The following is a 27,126-nucleotide window of genomic DNA, read 5'->3' on the forward strand; positions in this document are numbered from 1 at the left end:
AAAATTATGATGCAGCTGATTTCATCTATTCCTTGAAAGCCACAGGATGATAGAGAAGTGGTAGGTACACATATTCATGACAGAGTACCAAGACTATGTAATTGGGTTTTCCAGGGATTGTAGTTTTTATTATAGTATACTTAAAAAATACTGTGTTTGAACTCATGTCTTGCAAGCTGTATAGGATTATGATATGTAATACAGAAGCCTGAAAATTGACCTTTAGTTCTAAAATACTGATACTAGGATTGTACTGGGGATTTTGCATCTTTTCTTTTTGGGGGGTTGGGATTTTTTCTTTTTGGATGCCAGTAGAAAATATCAAATTAGTGGTTTTTGAGAATAAGATACAGGTAGTAATATTTAACTTTTAAAAATGGGAATTGAGGAAGGATGAAATTGAGTAGGGCTCACCAAGTTGTCTGGTGATCAGTTACAGCTCAGGGAACATGAATATGTTTAACAGTGACAAATGCATTGCTAAATATGAATGTAAATTTTCTGGAGCAGAGAAATCACAAGGGGATACTCTGTTATAAAAAGTTACAGTACAGCTTTCAACTGCATTCCAGCTTAAAAAGCAATTTTTTTTCTCATTCTGATACCTTGAATTTCATGAATTCATTCCTAAAACCTTTGTTCATCAAATCTGATTGAGAAGACAAGTAAATGTACTTTCAGATTTCATCTTGTTGTTTTGTTTGTTTGTTTGTTTTACTTTGGGTTTGGGTTTTGGTTGGTTTTTGTTCGTTGTTTTGGTTTTTGGTGTGTTTTTTGTTTTTTGGTGGGGTTTTTTTTTCATAAAATGACTACTGCTTGCATTTCATTCTTAATCTTGTAACGTTCCCTAATTCTGATCTACTTGCAGTAATGTTTAAGTATGTAAAGTGGTTAAAATACATTAACATATGCTAGTGGATAATGGTTAAAAGAGCAATATTTTTTGCAGACTTGCTAGCAGATAAATGCACCTTTTCCCCTTCACGCCATTTATCTGTGTTCTCCTTAAAGAACTACAAGAGTAGTTTTGACCTTTGGACTTCTTTTAGAGGTCAGTGGGAAGAGGGGTTACCAGTGTTGTTTAAGACATAGGTTTATAAAATTGGGTGTCATCCTAGTAGCCTTTCATTTCTGTTTTGTTAAGAACAATGGCATTGATTCTTTCCTGCTGCTGCAGACTTCTTCACAGTATCTCAGGCAAATGCCCATTGTTGTTTTCCTCTCAACATTGTCCCAGGAAGCTCACCCTTCTTTTTAAATTAGTATGTGGTTCGTGTTTGTTGAAATAATTGTTTCACACATTGGGAGGTACTCTGTTTAAGCTTGGTGTGGTTGGAGGAAAATCTGCATGGCAGAGAAACACTACTTTATTAAAAACATCTAGGGCATTCTAAGTATTGAAGAAACAAGAACATTGTGTTTCATTGTGTTTATTTGCATCAAATTGGTGAGTAGAAATATGTGTCCAAGAAAAAGTGATCCTGTTCATCAGGAGACACAATCTCTTAAGTCTTACTGACTTTGAGGGCACAAGCTACTAAATGATTAGTAGCATTTATTTTCTTATTTAAATTGCAAAAATGAAGTGCAGTTACATGAATGTTTGCATATGTGTCAGAAAGCCTTCATAAAGGTGGAGTAATAGATTTGTTGGTAGATCTGAAATCATACAGTGTTATTGCTGAGCCCCTTTCACTTCTGCAGTAGTTAATCTCAGAAACAATTTAGGATTTTGCCTTTGTGAAAAGAGAAGTCTTCCCAGTCCCTCAATGAGTTTTGCTGAACTTAGTGGGAGCTGGGAATCCAGAGGTGTTCTGTAACATATTTTTCCATACTTCTGTCTCCATTTTCTGTCACCCTGTTACTCATGCTATCATTGTGCCTTCAGGCATTTTATCTGTGGTGTATATGCAGGTGCGTATAGGTGTGAAGAGAACAGATTTTACTGTCTTTGTAGAAATAAGCATTTTGAACATTTGCAGACTAAGCTGGCAGAGCCTGTCAGAAGGGGTAATGCTCAGCAAATACTTTGCATGTGGAGTTTTGAGTTACAGGATTTTATTGGCAAAATACTAATGCATTATAAATGGAATTAATTTGCAGTGTTTGCTGATAAGCAGCCTGTGTACTGTAAGAGTCAATGTGAGGCCATGGTTACTAATGCTTACCACTTAGCAAAATGCTTGTAGGAGCTCTACAAAGTTACAGACTGTTATTTCCCATTTTGTTACAACTGTAATTTCCAAGTAGTAATTCTCTTTTCTTCAGATTCCAACAGTAGAATAAGTAAATAAATACTGAAGGCTCCAAATTGAATATAGGCCTTCTTTTCATCTGCCTGAAGCCAGAACTGTCTTCAAGAACTAGATGCTGAAGGCAGTTTTCATCTCCATGTCTCTAATTTTCATAGTAATTTGGAAAATAAAATAGGCTTTTGTAATTATTATATTAATCATGTTACCTGACAGAGACAGCCTTGACACACAAATCTGTGAAAACAGTGTCCACTTTTTAAAGTGAACAGCTACAACAAGTTAAAGGCTAGATGCTTAATCTGAATTCCTATTAGCTTGTTCTGCATGGCGTGGATATGCAGTGGTTGAGCCCTACTGTGAGAATGTTGCTAAATATTTTATTGAGATATGGATAACTTTGATTAGTAACAAAAAGGAATCCTTAACAATTGCTGTGTCTGTAAAATGAGAGGGGTCTGTCATTTTTATCATACAATCTGTATCCAAGTGCAAACTGAAATTCAGCAAATGCTGTAATATTATCTGTATTTGAAACCCACAGAGATCTTTATTAGTTAGGTGGCAACTAATTACTTAGATATTTTCACACCATACAGCAAAGAGTATAGGCAAATCAAAAAATATTCTCCAACATAATGTATAGAACATAGTTACTGAAATTTTTTGTATTGCTGTGAATAAATTGAATAAATAACTTTTACCAGTACTTCAAATAAAAATAAAAACATCTTTGAACAATTATCTCTAAATGTCATAATCCATGCATTTTATAGTTAGGTTTAATAAAGATTTATTTCAGGATACAAAATGCAGACAAGTAAGGCATTGGGTTGTAAAACAATATGAGAATTTTAAGAAAATGATGTGTTAGCTGAAGTTTAATATCAGTGTACAGTTGGATAATTTTTATCTTTACGTACTCAAGCTGTTAGCATTTAGTTTTGAGGGTATTTTCTAGAACCAGTGAACTCCATGTGCTTCATGAGCTTCCTCCAACACAGTAAATATTACTTGAGCTTCCCTGACTAGTTCCAGTCCCAAAACTACTTACATATTTTTTTGTTTGTGGAATAGATGCATTCTGCTTAAAAACTCTGGTAATTTTACAGAAACACTACCATCTAAATAAAAATTCAATTTGACTGATGTTAAATAGTATTCCCTGTAATATTTATCTTGAAAATGTGTTTTCCTTTATTAATGGGAAGTATCTTTGTGACTCTGAAGTTACACCTGTACATGTCCATGATTTTGTATACTATCAACATCTATTTTGTACATGTACATAACCATCAGCTGCTTCCTACATGTTCATATTCAGGTCATGTATATTGTGTATTAAGGAAAAGTATTGATCATTACTAAAACAGAACTGTGTCATAAACCATTGCATTTTACAAAGAGTAAATTATTAAATTTACTTTTAATGGTGGTTGTGTGTGATAATATATTTTAAAGAGCAATATTATTTTTTTAGATTGGCTTTATTTCTTTAACATGATTATGTAGAAGCAAATCCAGGTAGTTCAGTTGTTTAAATTTTTTAATTACTGAAAATCAGTATTTTAAGAAAACAGCACTACAAAGCTAGTTGTGCTATATACAGTAAGATTACATGGAAGTGAAACCACCAAGAGCTCTACATTCTTAAAACAGTTTTGAAGCTGTTGTGTGGATTCTTGCACACATGGCTGACTTAAATAGTCATAGTATGACTACAGAGTGGTTTATTTTTATAGAGATGAATTAAACTGGAGTATGAAATACAAAAAAAATCACTTGTAGAATGTCTTATACAGACGGTAAACATAATAGATTTTTTTTAATTGGAATTCACAATTATCTGTAAGTTTTGTTTTCTCTCACATATATATATGTATATTTTTACACATGCACACATATATATGTGTGCATATATATGTGTAGACATATAAATATTTACATATACTATCTGTAATATTTCTATACATGTAGAAATATATGTATTATAGAAATATATATGTACATACTATCTCTTATGGAATTAAAAGTGGATATGTATCTAAAGTATGAAAAAATAAAGGAACAGATATTCTTTATCTGTGATCAGTGTTTTTCCCAAACAAAATATCTCACTCAGGATGTCCGCAGTGCATGGTTTGAAACTAAAATGTGAGTTGCTGCATATCTGTGTTGTTAACTCAGAACTCTGTTAAAGGGACATCATCCTTTTTTTTTCCCCATCTCCTTACCAAGGGGACTGTGTGGCAACAGAGGGGAGTGCATATCTGTGCTTTTGCCTTTCCAGATACTCAGCCTGTCTTAAGACTTTAAATGATCAGTGAAAATAAGTTTATACTGTAAGACTACATAGTGGTCCCTCTCTTCTACCTTTGGACAGGCAGCAGCAGCAGACTGACAGGGAAGACAGCTGAAATCCCTTAAAACCCCCAAAAAGACTCTTAGTGAAAGCTTGACAGGACATTCGAAATAAAAGATGAATTGTGGATAGAGTCAATTTTCTATGCTTTTATCAGTATATCGCTCTCAAATGTCACACTTTTTTTTTTTCTAGTTAAATTTTTCTATACTGCCAAAATTCAATTTGAATTATTAGAATCAGAGAATTATTGGGGTTGGAAAGGACCTTAAGATCATCTAGTTCCAACCTCCCTGCCGTGGGCAGGGATACCTTGCACTAAACCATGTCACCCAAGGCTCTGTCCAACCCAGCCTTGAACACCGCCAGAGATGGAGCATTCACAACTTACCCTCACAGTGAAGAACTTCCTCCTTATATCCAATCTAAACTTCCCCTGTTTAGGTTTGAACCTGTTACCCCTTGTCCTGTCACTACAGTCCCTAGTGAAGAGTTCTACTGGGAAAATAAAACAGGTTTGTGTAATTATAATATTAATAGTGCTAGTCCAGTTTCTGCAGTCCATTACTGAAGAAAAAGACTGTATAGGCAGTTTCAAAAGATAGTATTTCAGACTAGTAGATGTTTTGGAATGGTTATTAATAAACAAAACAATGTTTTTCAAACATCCCATTTAAAAAAAAAAAGAAAAAAGACAATAGTTATTGACATTTTAGAAAGGGTATAACTTCCATCTGTTGACATGGCCCTATTGCGTAATATGTGCAGTACTAAATAACCAGAAGAAAATCTAGAATTCTAGTTTAATTACTTTAAATAAATAACAGGAAAATGAATGAGGACTTAAAGATGATGGGTTTGATACCATTCTTCACTCTGAGACATACTGGTAAAGTTATAATTGTCAGGTTTTACATTTACTGATGCAGAAACTTGAAGTAACTGAATTCATTTAAGAAATGTTGCCATGTATTTTTTAGGAAATGATACAATCTATTGGACAGATATGGGTTTCAACAAAATTTGCAGATCTAAACGAGACCAAACATGGAAAGAAGACATTGTTACAAATGGCTTGGGAAGAGTTGAAGGTATTGCAGTGGACTGGATAGCAGGTAGGTCTTGACCTGCTTCAAGACTTGTCATGATTTCTGACAGTACATTCTTGCATTTTCAGGTCAAGAATAAATACTTGCTTTGCTTTCTGCTTTAATTTCCATTATTCCAAATGTCTAGATATTCTTCTTTGAAGATACCACCACTGGTTTTGCAGTTTTATTACAGACAGAAAAATTATTTAAATATCTTGGACGCTATTTCTTAGATAGCCAGTCTCAACCATTAGTTAACAAGTGACAACCATTAATACAAGCTTATTCTTTAAAACAGAAGGCTGACTAGGACTAGAAATTACAAGATACGTGTAAGTTAAAATACAGCCATTAGTTTCTGGTCCTAACTGGCACACTGAACATTTTAACATTTTTCATGTAGTCTTTTCTTTTTCCGGTAACTTGAAGGTATTTTTCCTAGGTAACATATATTGGACGGATCATGGCTTCAACTTAATTGAAGTTGCCCGGCTCAACGGCTCATTCCGATACGTAATTATATCCCAGGGTTTGGACCAGCCAAGATCTATTGCGGTACACCCAGAAAAAGGGTAACGCGACTATGGCTACTTACATTTCTTGTAAAGTTGACATGCTAGCACTGAAGATTTTGCATAAGAAAATCAAGGGCTTTGTTATAACAGATAAGCATTTAATGAAATCCAAAAGGATTGTGTTGGAAACTATTATACTGTAACTAAGCTCGGGTAGAAGGAAATGTTATTCTTATCATAGGCTGATTTTTTTTTCATTGGTCTCTGTATAAGTGACATACTGTATTTTATCTGCAAAACAGTTCTCATTTTCTAAGGCAGCCATTTCAGCTGAAGTTTAGACATTACTTGGAAGCGTACTTGAATCTGTTCTCAAGTTTCCAGCAAATCCAGGGAAATCACGTTAGCTAATGGTGACCTCGATGTCATGATGAAATTGTAGAAGAGTGTAATACTTGGTAGTTACAAATTCTAGTATCATGTATAATCATGATACTAGAATTTATAATGAACAACCAAAGGGTAGCTGAAATTAATGTGAGATGAAACATGTGGGTAAGAGAGTAAGGGTTGTCAGAAATTACATCTGTATTCATCCAGCTGTTTGAGAGTAGAGATTACACTGCAGCATTAACAGAAATAGAGAACGTTCTGTCCCATTCCAGCTCCAAAACTATTGCTAGCAGAGCTACAACTAAACAGTAAAGAAATGTTAAATGTAGAACTGAATTTGGTAGTGCAACATTCCTTAGATGTTTTGATCATCTGGAGGTTTATAGTTTTTGGGTGTGTTCAGAATACTTAAGAAAACATAAAGGGATGAGAAGATCACAGATAAATGATTGTTTTACATCTGGTAGAACAGTGTATCACCTATCTCTGAATGTAGTTAAGCTTGATCTTTTTTTTTTTTTTATGTACTGTGCCACAAAATTATGTCATGAGATGTCTCCAAGTTTCTTCAGGAGAAGGAATGGCTTGTTAGTGAAGTGCAAGTATATTTTTACCCTCTGTGTTATTGTCATATTTCTTTCCCTTTACGAGGCAAAACTTTCAAAGATATTTTTCCCTCCCCTTGCCCTCACTTCACAGTCTTCATTTCTTCTGAAGCTTGAGTTGACAGACATAAAAATAGAGAGAAAAATAGCAGTTATTAGATCTCATTGAATCTGCCAGTTATACCAATTTGTGGAGCAGCCAGCATTCAGCTGGTTTGTAACGTCATTTATTGTTAAAAAGGAAAAAGTTAAGAATGTGCAGTACAATCCCTTCCTCCCTCCCAGTTGCCCTTGAATAATAGGTACGAGGTCTTGGAAATTCAGGGCCAGGTGAATGGAGATGGTGAGGCAAATCTATCTAGTGAGTCACCCAGGGCTAGTCACTCACCCACATGCCTCAGAACTTCCCCAACCAAGAAGAAAAGAAGAGTAATTGTGGTGGGTGACTCCCTTCTGAGGGGAACAGAAGGGCCCATTTGTCGACCGGATCCACCCCACAGGGAGGTCTGCTGCCTGCCTGGGGCTCGGATTAGAGATGTTAAAAAGAAGCTCTCTGAACTGGTGCAGCCGTCTGACTACTACCCGCTGCTGGTTTTTCAGGTTGGCAGTGACGAAATTATTACGAGGAACGTAAGGGCAATGAAGAGAGACTACAGGGCCCTGGGACGGCTGGTTAAAGGGTCTGGAGCGCAAGTGGTGTTTGCCTCCATACCTGTTGCAAGCGAGGGTGAAGGGATATATAAGAAGACTCTGCAGGTTAATGTATGGCTACGTGACTGGTGCCAAAGGCAGGGGTTTGGGTTTTTCAGTCACGGGCTGCTGTATGGGACACCTGGTTTGCTGGTGACAGGCGGGATACACCCGTCCCAGAGAAGAAAAAGGGTTTTGGGGCAGGAGTTAGCAGGGCTTATTGACAGGGCTTTAAACTAGTTATGAAGGGGGGAGGGGATTTAACTGGGCCTGTTGGGGACAAGCCCAAGAGGAACATGCTAGGGATTGAAGGATGGCGGGCTAAGGAGGACTATCAATCTCTTGTTTCACTTGTGGGAAAGGATAGCTCTTTAGACCCTGTCCCGCAGGGGAAAAAGGGTACTAGGACTGGCTCCCTGAAATGCCTGTACACCAATGCACGCAGCATGGGGAATAAACAGGAGGAGTTAGAAGTCTGTGTGCGGGCTAAAGGTTATGATCTAGTGGCGATTACAGAGACATGGTGGGACAGTTCACATGACTGGAATGTGGTCATGGATGGCTATGTCTTTTTTAGGAAAGATAGGTCAGCAAAGCGAGGTGGTGGAGTTGCTCTTTACGTGAGAGAGCAACTAGAATGTATTGAGTTCTGTCCGGGGTCGGATGAGGAGCAAGTGGAATGTCTGTGGGTACGAATCAAGGGGCTGACTGGCACGGGTGATACAGTTGTGGGGGTCTATTACAGACCTCCTGATCAGGACGAAGGAGTTGATGAGGCTTTCTACAGGCAACTGGAAGTAGCCTCGCGACTACATGCCTTAGTCGTCGTGGGGGACTTTAATTACCCCGATATTTGCTGGAAGACTCACACAGCCAGTCATTCACAGTCTAGGAGGTTCCTCGAGTGCATTGATGATAATTTCTTAATGCAAATGGTGGACGTACCAACTAGGGGAGCAGCGCTGCTAGATTTAGTACTCGCCAACAAGGAGGGTTTGGTCGAAGTGGTGACGGTCAATGGCAGCCTTGGCTGCAGTGACCATGAGATGGTGGAGTTTAGGATCCTGTGTGGGAGGAATAGAATACCTAGCAAAGCCACAGTTCTGGATTTCCGAAGGGCCAACTTTGGCCTCTTCAGTCAACTGCTAAGGGAAGTCTCATGGGAAAGTGTACTAGGCGGTAAAGGGGCTCAAGATAGTTGGTTAGCATTCAAGGACCGCTTCTTCCAAGCTCAGGATCGGAGCGTCCCAATGAGTAGGAAGTCAAGTAAGGGATCTAGGAGACCGGCGTGGTTAAACAAGGAGCTGCTGGGCAAACTCAAGTGGAAAAGGAGAATCTATGGATTATGGAAGGAGGGGCTGGCCGCTTGGGAGGAATATAGGACAGTTGTTAGAGGATGTAGGGAGGCAATTAGGACAGCTAAGGCCTCCTTGGAACTCAATCTTGCTAGTCGGGTTAAAGACAATAGAAAGGGCTTCTTCAAATACATAGCAAATAAAACTAAAACAAGAGGCAATATAGGCCCACTGCTGAACGAAGTGGGTACCCTGGAGACAGAGGATATAAAGAAGGCAGAGGTGCTGAATGCCTTCTTTGCCTCTGTCTTTACTCCTGCAGACTCTCCCCGAGGGCCCCGGATTTCTATAGCCCCAGAAGGAGTCAGGACAAAGGAGGAGTTTGCTTTGGTAGATGAGGATTGGGTTAGGGATCAGCTATGCAAACTGGACATCTGTAAATCGATGGGTCCGGATGGAATGCACCCACGGGTGCTGAGGGAGCTGGCGGAGGTCATTGCTAGGCCACTTTCCATCATCTTTGGTAAGTCGTGGGAAATGGGCGAGGTGCCTGAGGATTGGCGGATGGCAAAGGTCACACCAATCTATAAGAAGGGCAAGAAGGAGGACCCGGGTAATTATAGACCAGTCAGCCTTACCTCCATCCCTGGAAAGATGATGGAACAACTTATTCTTGACTCCATCACTAGGCATATCAAGGATGAGGGGGTCATTAAGAACAGCCAACATGGTTTTATGAGGGGGAAGTCATGTATGACCAACCTTATAGCCTTCTATGAGGAAGTGACTAGGTGGAGGGATGATGGTAGAGCGGTAGATGTAGTTTTTCTTGATTTCAGTAAGGCATTTGATACTGTCTCCCACAGCATCCTCATAGATAAGCTAAGGAAGTGTGGGCTTGACGATCAAGTAGTGAGGTGGATCGAGAACTGGTTGAAAGGAAGAAGGCAGAGAGTTGTGGTCAATGGCGCAGAATCTAGCTGGAGGTCTGTGACTAGTGGAGTTCCCCAGGGGTCGGTGCTGGGACCGGTGCTGTTTAATATTTTCATCAATGACCTGGATGAGGGAACTGAGTGCACCCTCAGCAAGTTTGCTGATGACACAAAACTGGGAGGAGTGGCTGACACACCAGAGGACTGTGCTGCCATTCAGCGAGACCTGGACAGGCTGGAGAGTTGGGCGGGGAGAAACTTGATGAAATTTAACAAGGGCAAGTGTAGAGTCTTGCATCTGGGGAAGAACAACCCCATGTACCAGTACAGGTTGGGGGTTGACCTGCTGGAAAGTAGTGAAGGGGAAAGGGACCTGGGGGTCCTGGTGGATAGGAGGATGACCATGAGCCAGCAATGTGCTCTTGTGGCCAAGAAGGCAAATGGCATCTTAGGGTGCATTAGAAAGGGAGTGGTTAGTAGGTCAAGAGAGGTTCTCCTCCCCCTCTACTCAGCCTTGGTGAGGCCGCATCTGGAATATTGCGTCCAGTTCTGGGCCCCTCTGTTCAAGAAGGACAGGGAATTGCTTGAAGGAGTCCAGCGCAGAGCCACAAAGATGATTAAGGGAGTGGAACATCTCCCTTATGAGGAGAGGCTGAGGGAGCTGGGTCTCTTTAGCTTGGAGAAGAGGAGACTGAGGGGTGACCTCATCAATGTTTACAAATATGTGAAGGGTAGGTGTCAGGATGATGGAGCTAGGCTTTTTTCAGTGATATCCAGTGATAGGACAAGGGGCAATGGGTGTAAACTGGAACATAGGAAGTTCCACGTTAACATCAGGAAGAACTTCTTTACTGTAAGAGTGACAGAGCACTGGAACAGGTTGCCCAGGGGGGTTGTGGAGTCTCCTACACTGGAGATATTCAAGGCCCGCCTGGATTCTGTGATTCTGTATCTTTGTCCCTCATCGGGTGTGCTTGTTCAGGTTAACATACAGTTGGCTGATTCACACACACACACCCCCAATTAAATGTGATTGAAGTATGGCGTTAAGCTCATACTGAAATAATTCTTAGACTTTGAAGACACCTTCTTTAAAAACATTTCAGAAATTTCCTCTGTGTTTAAGGGGGGAGCAGCGGGCTGCAAGCTTAAACTCCAGTTTAATTTTTTCAGAAAAGTTTTTTTAAAGATTCTAGGCCAGCATCAAATTTCCACCATGTGCATCTCCATTTCAGATACATAAATTCTATATGGCATAGTTCCAAAATAAGTTGAGTCATAGTTATTCTATTATTGCAGTACATGCAGCAAATGTGTTGGTAGCATATTGCTACCTACAAAGGTCCAAGAAACAAGTATTTTAGATGATGCTTCCCAGATCTTTTGAGAAGATACAGGAAGACCAGGTTTTTCTGTATTAATAGTTTCTGTGAGTTTATATATCAAAATACTTATAATCAGTAATTCATTTTGAGAGTATTAAATATCTTTTGCATTTTGTCAGCTCTTCAGGATTTTCCCTGGAGGGTTCTAGGTTAATTTAAACTGCTAGTAATGGTTTTGATTTTTGTTTCATTTTTTCCTCTGAGTAACTAGTCCAAAGAAGGAGCGCAGAATGTTTAATTCAAGTATATTGAATGCTTACCTTTCTGTAGTCAAGATTTAGTTGATGTCCTATGTTAACAAAGTATATCTGACTAGGTGCCTGAAAGCCAGTTCAGCTCTGTTTAGAGCCACTGTTAGTCATCTGGTTAAAGTTGTATTAAACTTAAGCAGTGATTGTTGATATCCAGCTGATTGTCTATTTTAACATTTCTAAGACATATTTTTCATTTATCTAATGTAGCAGTTCAATTTCCTAATGTAGTACAAGTTTTATAGTTTGTTATGTCAAGAAGTGTGAGAACAAATTTGTTTTTATTAAAGCCAGAAAGCCTAATTTCATGTATTTGCAGTAATCCAATCAAATATAGCTATTTAACAATAGATATCACCATCACCTGTCTTAAGGGTAGAACTGTTTAGTAATGTACAGAAGACTTTGGTACTGCTTAAATACAGACCAATATGTACATTCCACACAAAAAAACAATGGAGAACTGTTTTGTATGTTCCGTTCACTTTGTGTTCAGTGTACTAGTAAACTGGCTTTTAGTGTGTTGTTATGAATATCTACAATGAAAATAATTTTCTTCAGGCAATCAGTGTTATGCTAGATCTCAATTATCTTAAAGATTTCTTGCTTAGAATATATTTGAGTGTTTGTAATGTATTTTAATACAAATATGCATACATATACAGATTTGTAGACACAAATAGATATTTACTTCTGATATTTGTAGGTTACTGTTCAGTAAAGGAAGTGCTCTGTGTAGATTGACTGGCCTGATTTTGCTATACCTATAGCAACAGACTGAGAAGTAGGAGGTCAAAGCAGAAGTTTGACCTAGCACCTTATCCTGAAATAGTTAGTGATGTTACTGTGCTAGTAAGTATACAGTGAAATAAAATTCAATAAGATGCAGATTCTTTCCATGAGCATTCGGGAGATTAGGAAAAGAATTTTCTTCCCAAATAAAATCCCTTTGCTCTACCATTTCCTGCAGTGCTCTTAATTGCTTCATATTTAAAATGTTTTTAAGTTAGAGATGCATTTCTTGTATTAGCCTACTTTTTTTATTTATTAGTTGCTTGAGCTTCTGTTCCAGTATTTTTTTTTCCTAATTTGTTTTTATGTTTCCAAACTCAAAGCTTAATTGCTTATTTATTGATCAAATACTGTTTTAAGAATTTCTTCATATATATCATTTGAAATACATCTCTCAACAAAGTTTCTATGAGACAAGTATTATTATGCATTCAATCTTTTAAGATTATTTAGAGATGTGAGCCTTACCTTGTTTTCTAAATGCCTATGTAATGGTTATGGTGTGTTTTGTTTGTAATTGAAGAACAGTATTACATATTTTCAATTCTTACTTTGATGCTATATTTTAATTGGTAATTTCTACAACATTTTAGGTATTTATTTTGGACAGAGTGGGGACAGACTCCTTGCATAGGCAAGGCACACTTAGATGGATCTGAGAAGGTTGTGCTTGTGAGCCTGGGGATTGCATGGCCTAATGGGATTTCCATTGATTATGAGGTTAGTTCATCTGTCTTCCAGTATATGTTGAAGTGTGTAGTGTTTGTTATGTTTCATTTAAGCCAGCTGGACTTCCACTTTGATATGATCTTGATAGCTGTTAATTAAATACTTGGACAAGACTGTTGATGTTTTCTTTAAAATTAATCTTTAGGAAAATAAATTATATTGGTGTGATGCTCGTACCGACAAGATAGAAAGAATTGACCTTGAGAGTGGAGGGAATCGGGAGATTGTGCTGTCAGGGAGCAATGTGGATATGTTTTCAGTTGCGGTGTTTGGAGCTTACATCTACTGGTCTGACAGGTAATTTATTTTTCATAAGTATTTGAGTCTCAAAATGTTATTTCAGTGCCAGGTGCTTCACCTTGTAGGATTAGCCATTCTTTAGCAAGGTCACAGAAGGGATCACAGAAACCTATGCAATTTCCAAAGAAAGGGCATTTCTGATGCTGAAAGCTAAAGCATATCAGTGTCACAGATGAGAACAGGTTTCTTCACCTTCTGTTTGGTGAGCTCTCCACTGCCCTTCAGTCATTTGTTTGGTGTGAATTAGTTGAGGATTGTTGATGAGACATCTTCAACTTTTTTGGCAGAGCACATGCAAATGGCTCTATTAGAAGAGGCCACAAGAATGAGGCCACGGATGCTGTGACCATGAGGACTGGCCTTGGAATAAACCTGAAGGAAGTGAAAGTCTTTAATAGAGCACGAGAGAAAGGTTGGCTGTTCTTAAGGATGCTATTAATTGTTTTAATATCATCTGCTATTTTTATATATGTTAAAGCATACCAGAAGTTAAGTAATCACTGATTTTATCTCCACTTTTTACTCCTGAAGTATTTTTCTTAGCTAAAATTAGGGTATTAAAGAAAATACGTGGAAGAATTTTAGTAGTATTTATTCTGAGTGTTTTAAGGAGAAAGTAGAAAACAAAACCACTTAGTATTGTTCCAGGCTTGGTGAGTTTTGTTTTGTTTAAAAGAAAATTAAAAGTGGGGTGGGGAAGCAAAAAAACAGTCCTAGGTTTTAGAAGGGCCTTGAACTATGCTTTAAAGAGCAGTAATCTCGGGTTTATTTTGCTTTTTATTTGAAAACAAACCAGATTTATATATATTTTTTTTTTCCCACACAGCTAAGAATTCTCGGCCTCTGTCTCAACTGTTTTTACTGAGATTACTTGTTTTTGAGTTCAATATTTTTTGTGTGTGGGAAGAGACATTGTAAATTATCAGATTTCCTTTATATTCTATTTATTTGGCAAATTCAAGAGACAAAAGTTAGCATATGCTCTCTGTGATTTATGGTATCAATGGTAAAATTTTATTCTCTGATGCCTTACTAAGAATAATCTTGCTTTTAGCTTTTTCCTCTTAAAATTCGGGTTTTGAAAAGACCTTGAAAAACTTATTTCAGTGAGCAAAGGTTGATAAAAGTCTACGAAAAATGATGATTTCCTCAGAACAAACTGTTATCAGGCCATACAGATGGATTTTCTATAAATACATTCAAAAGGAGAGGGGGGGGAAAATGTTACCATAACACAAAATTAACTTTTTAACATAAATATATATCTTGTCTTGGTAGTGCTCAAAAGTTACTTTCATCACAGCATTGCATACCCAACGATCCTGCTTCTTTTATACATCTTTCCTAAATAGCAGCATTAAATGACATATAAAATAAATCTGCTTTTTAAAGAAAACATATGCAATGATCAGTAAGAAAAACTGTCTTCATTTTTTCTTCAAGTTTTTTATTAAATACTTAAAAAAAAAAACACAAAATTTTGAAAACATACATGTATAGATTTTACTAAGAATTTCTGCATGGGATTTTAGAGTACTGTGGGCATCATATTTTGTGGATAAAAATAAAATCCACTCAAAAATGTACTGTTTTTTTTCAACTAGGCTAGAAATAGTTAATGTCTGCTTTCTTGGAAGGGCTTTATATTCTAGAATCAAGAAAACAGACCAGTAGGTTAAAACAATGCTTCTTTACATGTAATCATTTTTCTTGATAGCTTTAAAGACTTTATTGCATTAGGAGTAGGAGAAGCAGTTACTGAGGCTAAAAATCTTTCTGTGTTAGTTTGAAAAACATAACTGAATGATTTTTTTAATACGTTTTTCAAATTTTACTAGGGTACAAATGGTTAATGTCTTTGGGAGGGGATGTGAGTGAGCCAGAAGGACAAAAGGGAAAAAAACAGGTGAAAAAATGTTTTTTGGAATGTTTTTCTATATCACACTATTTTATATATATATATATTATTTTTTTTTTAAGTTCATTGAACTAGTAGTTAATGATGTTTTAAAAAAAATGTAATTAGCTAGCTTCCTGACCTTCTATTATTAAAATAAACAAGCAAAACCCAAATAAACCATCAGACAAAGAAGAGCCCCCACACACACTCTCCAAAAAAAAACCCAGAAACCAAAGAACTTCTGCTGGTAATAATTAACGCTTTTTTTTCAAACACCTGTTTTACCCTTCCTGATGAGCCAGTCCTGCAGTGCTATTCCCAAGCAGACTCCTATCCTTCAGTGCTATATTCTATGTGCACATGGACATGCCCTAGCTATACTGGTTTTGGAATTGGCCATTTTCAAAGATATTTACAGCTGGTGAACTGTGGAAGCATTGAAGTTTTCAAAGACCAATTTTAGAAGCTTGAGAATCTTTTTCACATATTTTCTTTTCTCTTCTCAATCTCTCATCCTTCCAAACAGATATTAACATTTCTAGCCTAATAAAACTTAAAAAAAATCTTTAAAACAAAGCAAGTGTAAAAATGTATATAGTGAAATCTCCGATTTTTTTTTTTTTTGCATAACTGTAGAGGAATATCTCATGTAATGTTGCCTAGGAACACAAAACTCATCTAATTTTAAGAGAAGTTATCTCTCGTCCTCCATTAATTTTTTCTTAAAAGTATCTTTAGCTTCAAATGTAACAGTTAGGAAAAACAATCAACAGTACTTTCAGACACTACATATTCACTAGCAAGTATTATGGTTTTCTAGCCAAAACCAGTCTGTATAAAATGTTTTATTCTTCCTCACAATGTGAAAAACTTTCAGAAATGGGAAAATTGCTACATTGAAAGAGCTGAATTGTACAGAAAGTGCTGTCAGGAACAGAAACTAAATTATCTAAACTAACTATGATAATAATTCATACATACCCCAAAACAGAAATAGGAAAATAGCTCCTAATTATTGACAATTACTGTAATTTTAAATATTGCTTGCAAGAAGTGTAGTTTAAGTCATTGAAGTTATTAATTTGACAATGATTTCTTAATGGTATGCATTTGTCAGGGAGTAAGGTTTTAAAGACAGGGTTTAAGGAAATTAGAACAAAATGTTAGGAAATGTCTTTATCAAAAACTGGGAACTGAACTGGCACAATTTTGTACCTGTCAGTATGTATGCTTTCATTTTTCTAGAAATTGTCTAAAACCAGTGCTGTATCCTGATGGTATCTAAATTTGATATTTTGCCAGTAACAGGTGTTTTAAAAAAAACCCAAAATCTTTCAAAGCACTTGAAAAAGTCTCTAAACCTTAAGCTTATTATTAAGGATTAACTCATTTTATTATTTTCTACTCATAAAATGCATAGTCTTATGAATTGGAAAGAACATTATTTTTGCACATTAACTGTATTTAAAATTGTCTTTACGTTGTGGTTAAAGTTACATTCTTTACGATTTTACATTATTTACTGTTTATGTTGTTTTACTTCTGAATATTTAATAAGAACGATTTTATGAGAAGAATTCTCAGAATATATAAAATTAGGTTTTGATTCAAGTTAGCTAAGTGTAATACTATAAAAGATTTTTCTTTTAATTTTATTTTGATTTACAGGTACTAATACTTGTTCCAAGAATAATGGTGGATGTCATCAACTTTGCCTTTATCGGGGAAATGCACGGAGAACATGTGCTTGTGCACATGGCTATCTTGCAGAAGATGGAATTACTTGCCTTAGACACGAAGGGTACCTGTTGTACTCAGGAAGGACAATATTAAAAAGTATACATATTTCAGATGAAAACAACTTAAATTCACCAGTGAGGCCATATGAAAATCCGGAGTACTTCAAAAATGTGATAGCTCTTGCTTTTGACTACAGCCTGAAAGGAAGAGGTACAAATCGCATATTCTTCAGTGATGCACACTTTGGAAATATACAAGTCATTAAAGACAACTGGACTGACAGAAAAGTGCTTATTGAAAGTAAGTAAAGAAAATATTTACCCAAATATATATATTTTATTTCAATAAGCTCCCTTTCAATTTACCTCCCCTATGAAGATAGGCTGAGAAAGTTGGGGCTGTTCAGCCTGGAGAAGAGAAGGCTGCTTGGAGACCTCATAGCAGCATTCCAGTACCTGAAGGGGGGTTGTAGGGATGCTGGGGATGGACTATTCATTAGGGACTGTTGTGACAGGACAAGGGGTAATGGGTTAAAACTTAAACAGGGGATGTTTAGATTGGATATAAGGAAGAAGTTCTTTCCTGTTAGGGTGGTGAGACACTGGAACGGGTTGCCCAGGGAAGTTGTGAATGCTCCATCCCTGGCGGTGTTCAAGGCCAGGTTGGACAGAGCCTTGTGTGGGATGGTTTAGTGTGAGGTGTCCCTGCCCATGGCAGGGGGGTTGGAACTAGATGATCTTGAGGTCCTTTCCAACCCTAACTATTCTATGATTCCATGAAACTTTATTAAGTGTTGATAATCCCTTGATTTTGTAGAGTAAAAAGTCAATAAAATTTTACCTTAAGTATATAACACAATTATTGTGTTTTATCTCTATAAGATACATTTAAACTTATTTTTAAAATTAAAGCTTCAAAACAATTTATTTTGTAATAATTTTGTGATGCATGATGCCTGTTACTGGAAAACGGAAGTAATAATGCAATGCTTAATTTATATACCTGTGATTTTAAAGGATCTTTACTGTTGAAACAAAATCTCATATCTGCAGTGTTTGGAGATGAAGAAGTCCCCTTACTCCATGAACTAATTGGCTGTTTGTTTTTTTGGTTAGCGGGGGTGAAGTACTGTAAGATACCTCTGCTGACATAACCATTCCTTGGTATAAAATATTAGGATCTTGTCCAGTTGACTTGCCCTTCTCATAGTGAGCCCAAGAAAAGTCACTTGTGCACATTGATAATTAGAGGCAAAATCATCAATAGAGGTATACTCAGTAGTTTTGCGTATTTAGTATGCCTTAATTCACCAGACTAGTAGGAGGAGTTGTATGAAACTTGACATTTTTTAGCCTTTGAATACATGAAGCTAGATACACTGCTGTCAAGGAATTGCCAGCAGTATCATCACCCAAGTCTTGAGGACAAGACAAAAGATTTCACAGCTGAGGCCTCAGTGAAATCTTCAGAGGATCTGGCACTGAAATCTTTATCAACAAAGTCTAACATAACTTTAATACAAGGTGTAAGTAATAGTTATCATGGTTAATCTTCATCAAATTAGAATTCAAGGAAAATCAGAATGTGAATGTGTAAGAAATGTATCCTTAATGCTAAGCATCCAAAAATCTGTGCTGCAGATATCTAAGTTCTAAACACTTGTGTTGTCTCTTACTTCTGTTCCAATTTAATTGTTGTTAAAACATGCAGTAAACCTCATTCATTTGTAGTAAGTTATCAGATGCATGTATTTACTGTGTTTCTTCTTTTTCACAAAATTTTTGACTGCTGTGTGGGTTTTTTGGATGCTGCAGTTAATTTCAGTAACTGTTTTCCAAAATTGAAGTGTTGTCTAGTTTTTGCTCCTTATGTGTGTGGATGGTTCTCATCTGAATTTCTGATGTCATACGTTGTCTATGTCATTGCTACATTTAGCTATTTATTTGGGTCAAACAGTATAATAACAAGGCTAAACAAAATGACTAGGAATAATGGAAGTACATTTGATGTGGAACATACCCTTTGCTGTTGCATGTTAATGAAATATTTTTAGAAAAGAAGGAAGCTGCAAACTGACAAAATATTATTCTGCCGCTGACACTTAGATAATTGTATCATTATGTAGCTCAGCACTGTGGTTCTAGAAAGGTATTGGTGGTCATGAAAAACTGTTGACAGTAATGAACAGAAAAGCAGTTTTCAGATATGATAAAAGATCCTTTTTTTTTACTTTGAGTTTTTGTGCGTATTTTAGAGGCATTAACGTTCTCTCGATTAAGATATGGTAAAAAGAAACTAAGCAGTGTTGTCAAAATGTTCTCTTTACTCCCGGGAAAGCATCAAAACCTAGGGATTCAGACTTGTGGTTACCTGTGCAAAAGACGCGAACAGCTCACAAAATGTGCCGTGCTAACATACAACCATTATTCTTAATCCTTGTGTAATAGGAAGAGATTGAAAGTATTACATGAAAAGCCATTGGAAGTAGGCAAAGAGAAGAAATAAGGTACTGGAGAAGCACCAATGCAGATACAAATTGTTTTTTAAAAGAACAATGAAGTGTTCCTCAGTACTGTATAATAGGTGGTTGTACAAGAGATGAAGACATCCCATAACGCATAGTTAATAATTACAGTTTTAAGAAATTGTTAGGAAGTTGTTTCTACTTGTGATCTTAATATGCCTGATTTCATTTTTCATTAGCAGACCCAGCACTCTGAATAATTGAATGTCAGATGAAATTTTGTATCCTTGCAAAAAACTTACTGTATAGATTCTTGGGATGTATTTGTGAACTATGGTCTTTGTTTTCTAGAAATGGTTCAGTTGTTTTTCACTGTAAATTGCAAGGGAAAACACATCCCAGTATATGTTAGCTTATTGTTCTCCTTCGTGTATTTTAAATCCCTTTATATTGAGTCATTAATTTTAAACTGGTATGTTTGTACTACATATCATTCCTTTCCATGATCTGCACACAGTTTTTTCTCACTGTAAACAGGAGGCAGTTTGAGACTGCTTGATATAGTGGAAGTATTTGACCAGCAGTGATACCTAAAGGAAAAAGCAGTGATAAGACTGGTTAACACCAGTGATTCCATTAATCAGAAGACATAAAATTTTCTGATTTCCATCTTAACTATATGTGTTGCATAGAAACTAAATGAAATCCAGCTGAGAGATTGAAAAATAACATCTCCAATGTTCATTTTTCTGTCTTTTTTTCGTCAAACTTATTAGAATACAACTGTATAAAGTTTTACTTTATTAGGAAGAGATTCAAAACCACATTGCAAGTATTTAATGTGATTCTAACAATTTTACACTCACTTCCTACCTCATTAATTTGAAGTCTAGAAATCATGCAAACCTTTACTCATTATTTTACTCAGAGAAAATAGAGCACATTGTATACAAGATACTGTTATCCCAGGCTTTTACTTCTCTGAATGTAGATCTGCACGTAAAAATCCATCAGCTGATCTCACTGAGATCAGATATATCCCACTCAAGTCTAACACATTTGTGAACTTTTCTGCACTCTAAAAACGGTTAAGATATATAGAGCCCTTTGTTAAACACTTTCCAGTACACTAAAAACAGATTTACAGCTCACAAGCAAACCATTATCTAGCATGTTTTTAGCTCGCTGAGAACAGATTTACTATTAAGAAACAGCCCATTATCTAACATGTTTCCAGTTCACTGAAAACAGATTTACGACCCATACACAAGCTATTATCCAACATAGTTCCAACTCACTGAATATTGATTTAGAATTCATAAACAACCCATTATCTGACAAATTTTCACCTCACTGAACAGATTTGGAACTCATAAACAACCTATTAGCTAGCACATTTTCGGCTTAGAGAAAGTAGATTTACAGCACATCAACAACTTTATCTAACTTGTTCCAGTTCACTGAAATCAGATTCAGACTCAGGGAGAACCCGGTGCCTGATAGGGTTCTTTCTTGAGCAGGAAGACAGAATAACAACAGCATGTAGCATGTGCATAGTGTGCCATACCCTAACACATTTCTTTTTTGTGCAGAGTAGGTTTTTGGAGTGGATTCTTTTTTTATCTCTGAACCCTGCTGTTAAAATTAGCATTATTTCCTTTGGTCAGTAGGGTCTTCTTCTTTGTTATAACTTCATAGGGTCAATCTTTTGTGAATGCCAATTAAAATTATCTTGTTCTTGTTTGATTTTTCACAAATAGCTTTTTGTATGGTGAATTCAGTATCACTTATTTCATTGCTGCTTAATCCAGTCTGTAGACATTTTTAAAATTAACTTACTGATGAGCAACCTATTTAAATATGTTGTGACATGACTACCATGTATGGTATCAGTCTTTTAGTCTCAGTCTTTCCTTCCAAAAAGAGTGTGAGAGGTTACATTTTATCACCTTGCTTGAAGTACGCTTTGAGGAGTAGTAGACTGAAGGAATGAGGTACTTACTGTGGATTCCACATCCACTAATTTCTTTGTAATCTTCTGCTTTCTCATTTTGCATCTATACAAACGCACTTTACACAGACTAGGCAGCTTCTGCTTCTAACCTGTAACCTAAGCTAGCTGTATGTGTGCTGTTGTGTCCTGTTGTGTTGCAAAAGCTTCATAAAGCTAAGGCAAAATATGCAAGAGCCTTCATGACATTTCTATTTTCCTTTTGTAAAATAGAACACAGTCACATGGATTATAGTTGGAAAATTCATTATATATATATATATATACACACGACCTTTGCTTTTCCAGTTTTAGCAATCATACAGGATTCAAACTGCAAAAAGAGGTTGTGTTTTAGGTTGGGATTTTTTCATTTCACATAAGCTTTCTGGAGCTTTTGATAGTGAGAACAATTGCCTCAACAAATCAAATCCTAATTTATTTGGTTGTCTAAAGGAGATCTGGGAAGATTGCATGTACTTTGGAACTTGTTTTACACTTAATTGTAGCCCCCAGTGGACTGTAGGTTTTGTTGAAAATTGAAAGAAGTCATTAAACACAAAAAGAGGTACACAAGGTAACAAATTTACATGGAAGTGACACTGAAGTTTAAATCAGTATGTTGGGATGGCCGTCTATGAGTAAGCTTTACAATTTCTGTGCAGCCCTACCAGGACTAGACCATCTAACTGTTTGCAGTCTCTCTGGGAGAATTTGTTACTGAAAACCTAGGCTGAAGAGGTAATGGATCAGTATACAGAAAGAAAGAACAGAAATCAGTAGCAGTTAAAGGCACAGAGTTATGTAAGGAGCTATTTTGAAATCTGACTTCTTCAAAATTGCTACAGGTTATCAGTTTCATTTGGAACAATAGGGTCTATTCTTCTCTGAAAGAGAATCCGGGGAGAATTTTGCTAGTTTCCTTTGTTGTTAGGCACTTTCAGCCAGACCAACACTTATTTCAAACTTCTGAACCAGTTTGTATAGTATTTCAACTGGAAGCCATTTCAAAGGCACTGTGATAAGCATGTGATATACTTTAAAAAACTTTATAGTTCTAAACAGACCTATCTTCCCTCCGTAAGTAATTTTTACGGAGATTGAAACACCTGAAAATGGAAATGTTTCAACAGAAGCAAGCATCTATTTGATATAGGAGATTTTTTTGGTATTATATGCTTATACCCTCTCATATTGTGTCTCCCACTGACTGTTATTTGTTATGTCAACTGATAAATGACAAGTTAACTTTATTTTTAATGTTGTGATGATCTGAACAGAGATTTCTTCCAGTTGGGATTAGAGGTTTCAAATTGACTCAGAGAAAGTTTATGAAAGATAATATGTTGTTCAAATAGTAGATTCATTATGATTTTGATGAAGCAAAGAACTAATGGGAGCTAATGAAGACCAGTATGCTAAACTTCTTGTTTCATGTTACACGTAAGATGATTGCCACTGTGGCTTTTGCCCATTAAGCTAAAAAATGCAGTACATTTGATGGGATAAAAGTATACATTTTTTCTTTTCCAGTACCCAAGATTGAGGCCTAATTTGCAAATCACTTGACAAACTTCTCTTCCTTACTTCGGTATCGTTCCTTCTCTGCATGACTAGAAGCAGAGTGCCAGAGAAGTATCACTTTCATTCTTCCTTCCCTGGTGAACATGATATTGTGTAACAGCAGCTCTGAAAATGTCTAAAATTTCTATTGGCTGAGAATGGAGAAAAGACCATCTTAAGCCATTTCTGTGATAACCACCTTTGTGAGCTATCTCTGATCCCAGTAAAATGTAAATTAAGAGTAGCTTTAGACAGCAGATGACGTGCTAGTGGATAGCCAGCAGTGGGTAACTGCAGTGGGTAACAAGACGTTGCCTCATAGCATTTCATTGCTGGAGACTGCTTTTTGTTGTCCGAAGTTGTGTCAAAACTTAACGTTTATACAAGGAAGATTTTTTTTTTTTTTTTAACTAAGCCTCAGTTTCTATGCTAATAGTGCAGTCTCCTTTATTTTTTTCTTTTCTTTCTTTTATCATAGGTAAAAGTTTGGGGGAATCTATTCATTAGCCAAAGCCTGCCACAGTGCATCTGCAGAAAAAACAGTGCAGCATTGAAGTAAGTTTAATGTAGTGGCACAACATTAGACAGAAGACCAATGAGGGAGTTAGAAACTAAAGAAATGAGAGGAAAAAAAAGGCGGAGGAAAGGCAAATGAATGCAAATGAGAGGAAGGAAAAAGTATTGAGATAGTTTCAATGAGCTGTTTTTTTTTTCTCTCTCTGTAAATAATGGCACTGACATTCTGCCGGTGTAAGGTCTTTCACAACACAAAAGGAGGTGTTGCATGAGAAAATGCCCCTTCTGTTTTGAACCTTAGGCACTCCTGTCTATAGAAGGTAAAAACCTTTTTACTGCTAACTTCAAATGTCACATCCTGTGATGTATTGTAAGTCTGAATCTTTTAAAGGTGTTCCAATGTGTGCTACTATTCTGTCTAACTAAATGGGTCCAATTTTACTGTCAAAAAGCCATTTATGTTCCCATTTCTCTTACAGAGCATTAAATTTGGTACATTGTATAAAACCCTTTGTATAAAAAGCTTTGGAGCTTTCTTCTCCAAGAAAGAAATTTTTAGTTCTGTTAAAAATAAATACTTCAATATTGTTGCTTTTCATTTCATAAATGAATTGGATTCATTATGATTCTATGTATAGGAATATAGGTCCAGTGATTTTTCACTTTTCAAAGGAGGGAAAGTGGAAGGCTGTGGTTAAGTCCTAGGACATTTAAGCAGTAAAAACTAAAATTTATTACAAGTGCAGCTTTGTTAGTGAAAAGCAAAGTGCCTAGTTTATCACTGTATTTTTTCTTAATGTGGCTGCATATTATGATTAAAGGATAAAATTTATGAGCTGTTGCTATATATGGATAAAATTTACTAACTTTATTAAGTAATCGTTGTGCAGAAATACATATTTCTAAAATATTTAATACTTTGCTTAGCTGTTCCTGGGTTTGAAACTCTGAAATGCTCTCCTGATGAGAGCTGACTTACACTGATATTTCCATTCAGTATTTCCTGAGCATTCCCAACATCAGTATTAAGGAAAAGTGCTTCTCCCTACCAAACTTAAGATTTTTCATGAAGAATTAATACTGTTTGTGACAGCTTCAACTTTACATGTTGCCCCTAAATTTTTATTGATGTAAGTATTTGCTGATGAAAGTTTTTACATCAGCAGCCATGGCTTAGTTGCATGAAATGCTAAGTTATATTTGGTGAATTCTCAAAGCTATACAGAGGAGCATCTCTTGACTTAATATGTTTTACTTTTTAAATTATTATTATGAAGAATAATGTGCTTCAGCAAATATTATTAGTTTATTAGGCAAGCCTGCCATTAATGCTTCTAATATCTCAGTAGTGTTTGATTGTACTTCAACAGTAATGGAAAAAAGTGTGATTATATGTATTCATAAGAAGGCTTATTCGTCTTAGGGTAGTCAGGGTAGTAATTCAAATGCTAATATTTTAAAGTTGGTAAGGGTTAGGGTTAGACTCTTTTTTAGTCTACATGTAGTAGATGAAAAGTTAATGTGGGCTCCTGTAATTAGAAAAAATCTTCCATGACAATTGTTGATATTTTAAAAAAAGTAATAAAACACTTCCGTCTCTGTATGTTAGCTATTCATTCTAAAAGGACTTCTACTTTTAAAGCCTCTTGTACATGGATATTTTAACTGTATTGAAGTTATGGTATTATAACACTTGTTAACTGGTAATGATACTCTTAACGATACTGAGAAGGTTACAGATTACATTTATAGAAAATACTATTTTTTCTACATTTATACAAAATACTATTTTTTCTAAGTTGTTGAGTTCCCTATATTTCCTGAAGTATATGATGTATCATTATTCTTTTGCCACATTATTCCACATTGACCCTAAACGTAATCAAAGAGTAAGTTCTATTTAAGGTAACAGAGGACAGTATATTGCAAGTTTACTTTTCTGTGGTTTTCTTCAACAAGCTGTCAGGCAACAGCTACAGAAGGCTTATATCCTTTGTTGCGAAAAAATTCAATTTGAGGTAGATAAAGATTTCAACATAAAAAGCTGTTGGTTACTTTTTTCCCCCATGATAAAAAGGGATAAATCATTCTTTGAAGGAATATATTATAGTTCACAAGAGTGAAGACAGTTGACTTAAATACATAATTATATTTAGCAACAGAAACACTACTTGATTTTTAAAAGCTGATTATCAAGGCAAATTAAGATGATTCTATCTACTGTGACTTAACTAATGTGGTTTTTAAATGCTGTTACTTGGGAGCTAAAAAGAAACCCAGCATTTATGCTTAGATAGGCATAGATCTGCAACAAGTTTACTGTTTTCAAAGTCACTATTTTCCGTATTTTAAAGAATATGTTCAGGTAAAAATGACAAAAAATGTAGTGGCATATTTTCTGTCCTCTCATGAGTTTCTGAGCTCATCTGCTTGAGCCAGAAGTAAATTAAACTGTATAGCAAAATGTAGAAAAGCCACCAGTGGTGGTAGGGGACAAAAAAAATTAAAAAAAAATTAAATTCAGGTAGTCTAAAATCAAAATGCTACTATGAATTATCAGTTTCTTGGTGTGCACCTTGTTCAGGTTTCTGCCTGAATATCTGAGAAGTTATAAGAGTTAATAATGTATTTCTGTGAGTCTCAAAAATGAAATTAAAAATGAAGTTTTCTAGAAACTCTGAATGACCTGCTGATTGATCCTTTCAGGGTCAACTTTTCCTTCTGGTATCTCTGTCCTATTTGCATCACTAGGACTCCCTAAATTCTAACCCCAAAGTCCTGAGCATGCAGGTATTCACAGAGCATTGATAGGTCACCTGCTTCCAAAGATCCAGATTTGCCCAGAAGTGCAGACCTACCTTGTCTAGCTCAAAACTGGGCATCACCAGTCTTGTACCACAGGTATGTTGAATCAATATCTAATGCACTTCATTGCACAGAAATACCATCCATCTATTCCATACTCTTCACTTGGTTGGTTAGTTCATCTGATTAACGTCATCAGCTGCAGGTTAGGTTTACACTCTTTTTCGTGCTAAGAGCAAGTGGTGATAGTACAAGGGGTAATGCCTTTAAAACTGGAAGAAGGAAGATATAGGTTCGATACTGGGAAGAAGTTATTTCCCTTGAGGGTGGTGGACACTGGAACAGGTTGCCTGGAGAAGCTGTGGATGCCCCATCCCTGGAAGTGTTCAAGTGGATGGGGCTTTGAGCAGTCTGGTCTAGTGGAAGGTGTCCCTGCCCATGGCAGAGGGGTTGGAACTAGATGGTCTTCATGCTCCCTTCTAACCCAAACCATTCTATGATATGAACTCAAACTTTTGTATTTGGAAAGAACTGCAAATTAGCCTTCCCTATAAGG

The 27,126-nt window shown here is 36.3% G+C and overlaps 1 protein-coding gene across 1 annotated transcript in view; it reads left to right on the plus strand.

Moving 5' to 3' along the window:
* The window catches only part of LRP1B (LDL receptor related protein 1B), a 585,099-nt gene that overhangs the window by 384,346 nt on the left and 173,627 nt on the right, over window positions 1–27,126 (plus strand). The window contains exons 36-41 of the mRNA XM_065670655.1: window positions 5,595–5,729; window positions 6,148–6,277; window positions 13,157–13,283; window positions 13,438–13,589; window positions 13,880–14,004; window positions 17,161–17,532. Coding sequence (XP_065526727.1) covers window positions 5,595–5,729; window positions 6,148–6,277; window positions 13,157–13,283; window positions 13,438–13,589; window positions 13,880–14,004; window positions 17,161–17,532 — 1,041 coding nt within the window. The remainder of the gene's footprint in view (window positions 1–5,594; window positions 5,730–6,147; window positions 6,278–13,156; window positions 13,284–13,437; window positions 13,590–13,879; window positions 14,005–17,160; window positions 17,533–27,126) is intronic.

Source organism: Lathamus discolor, chromosome 3 (assembly GCF_037157495.1).
Source record: "Lathamus discolor isolate bLatDis1 chromosome 3, bLatDis1.hap1, whole genome shotgun sequence".
NCBI lineage: Eukaryota > Metazoa > Chordata > Aves > Psittaciformes > Psittacidae > Lathamus > Lathamus discolor.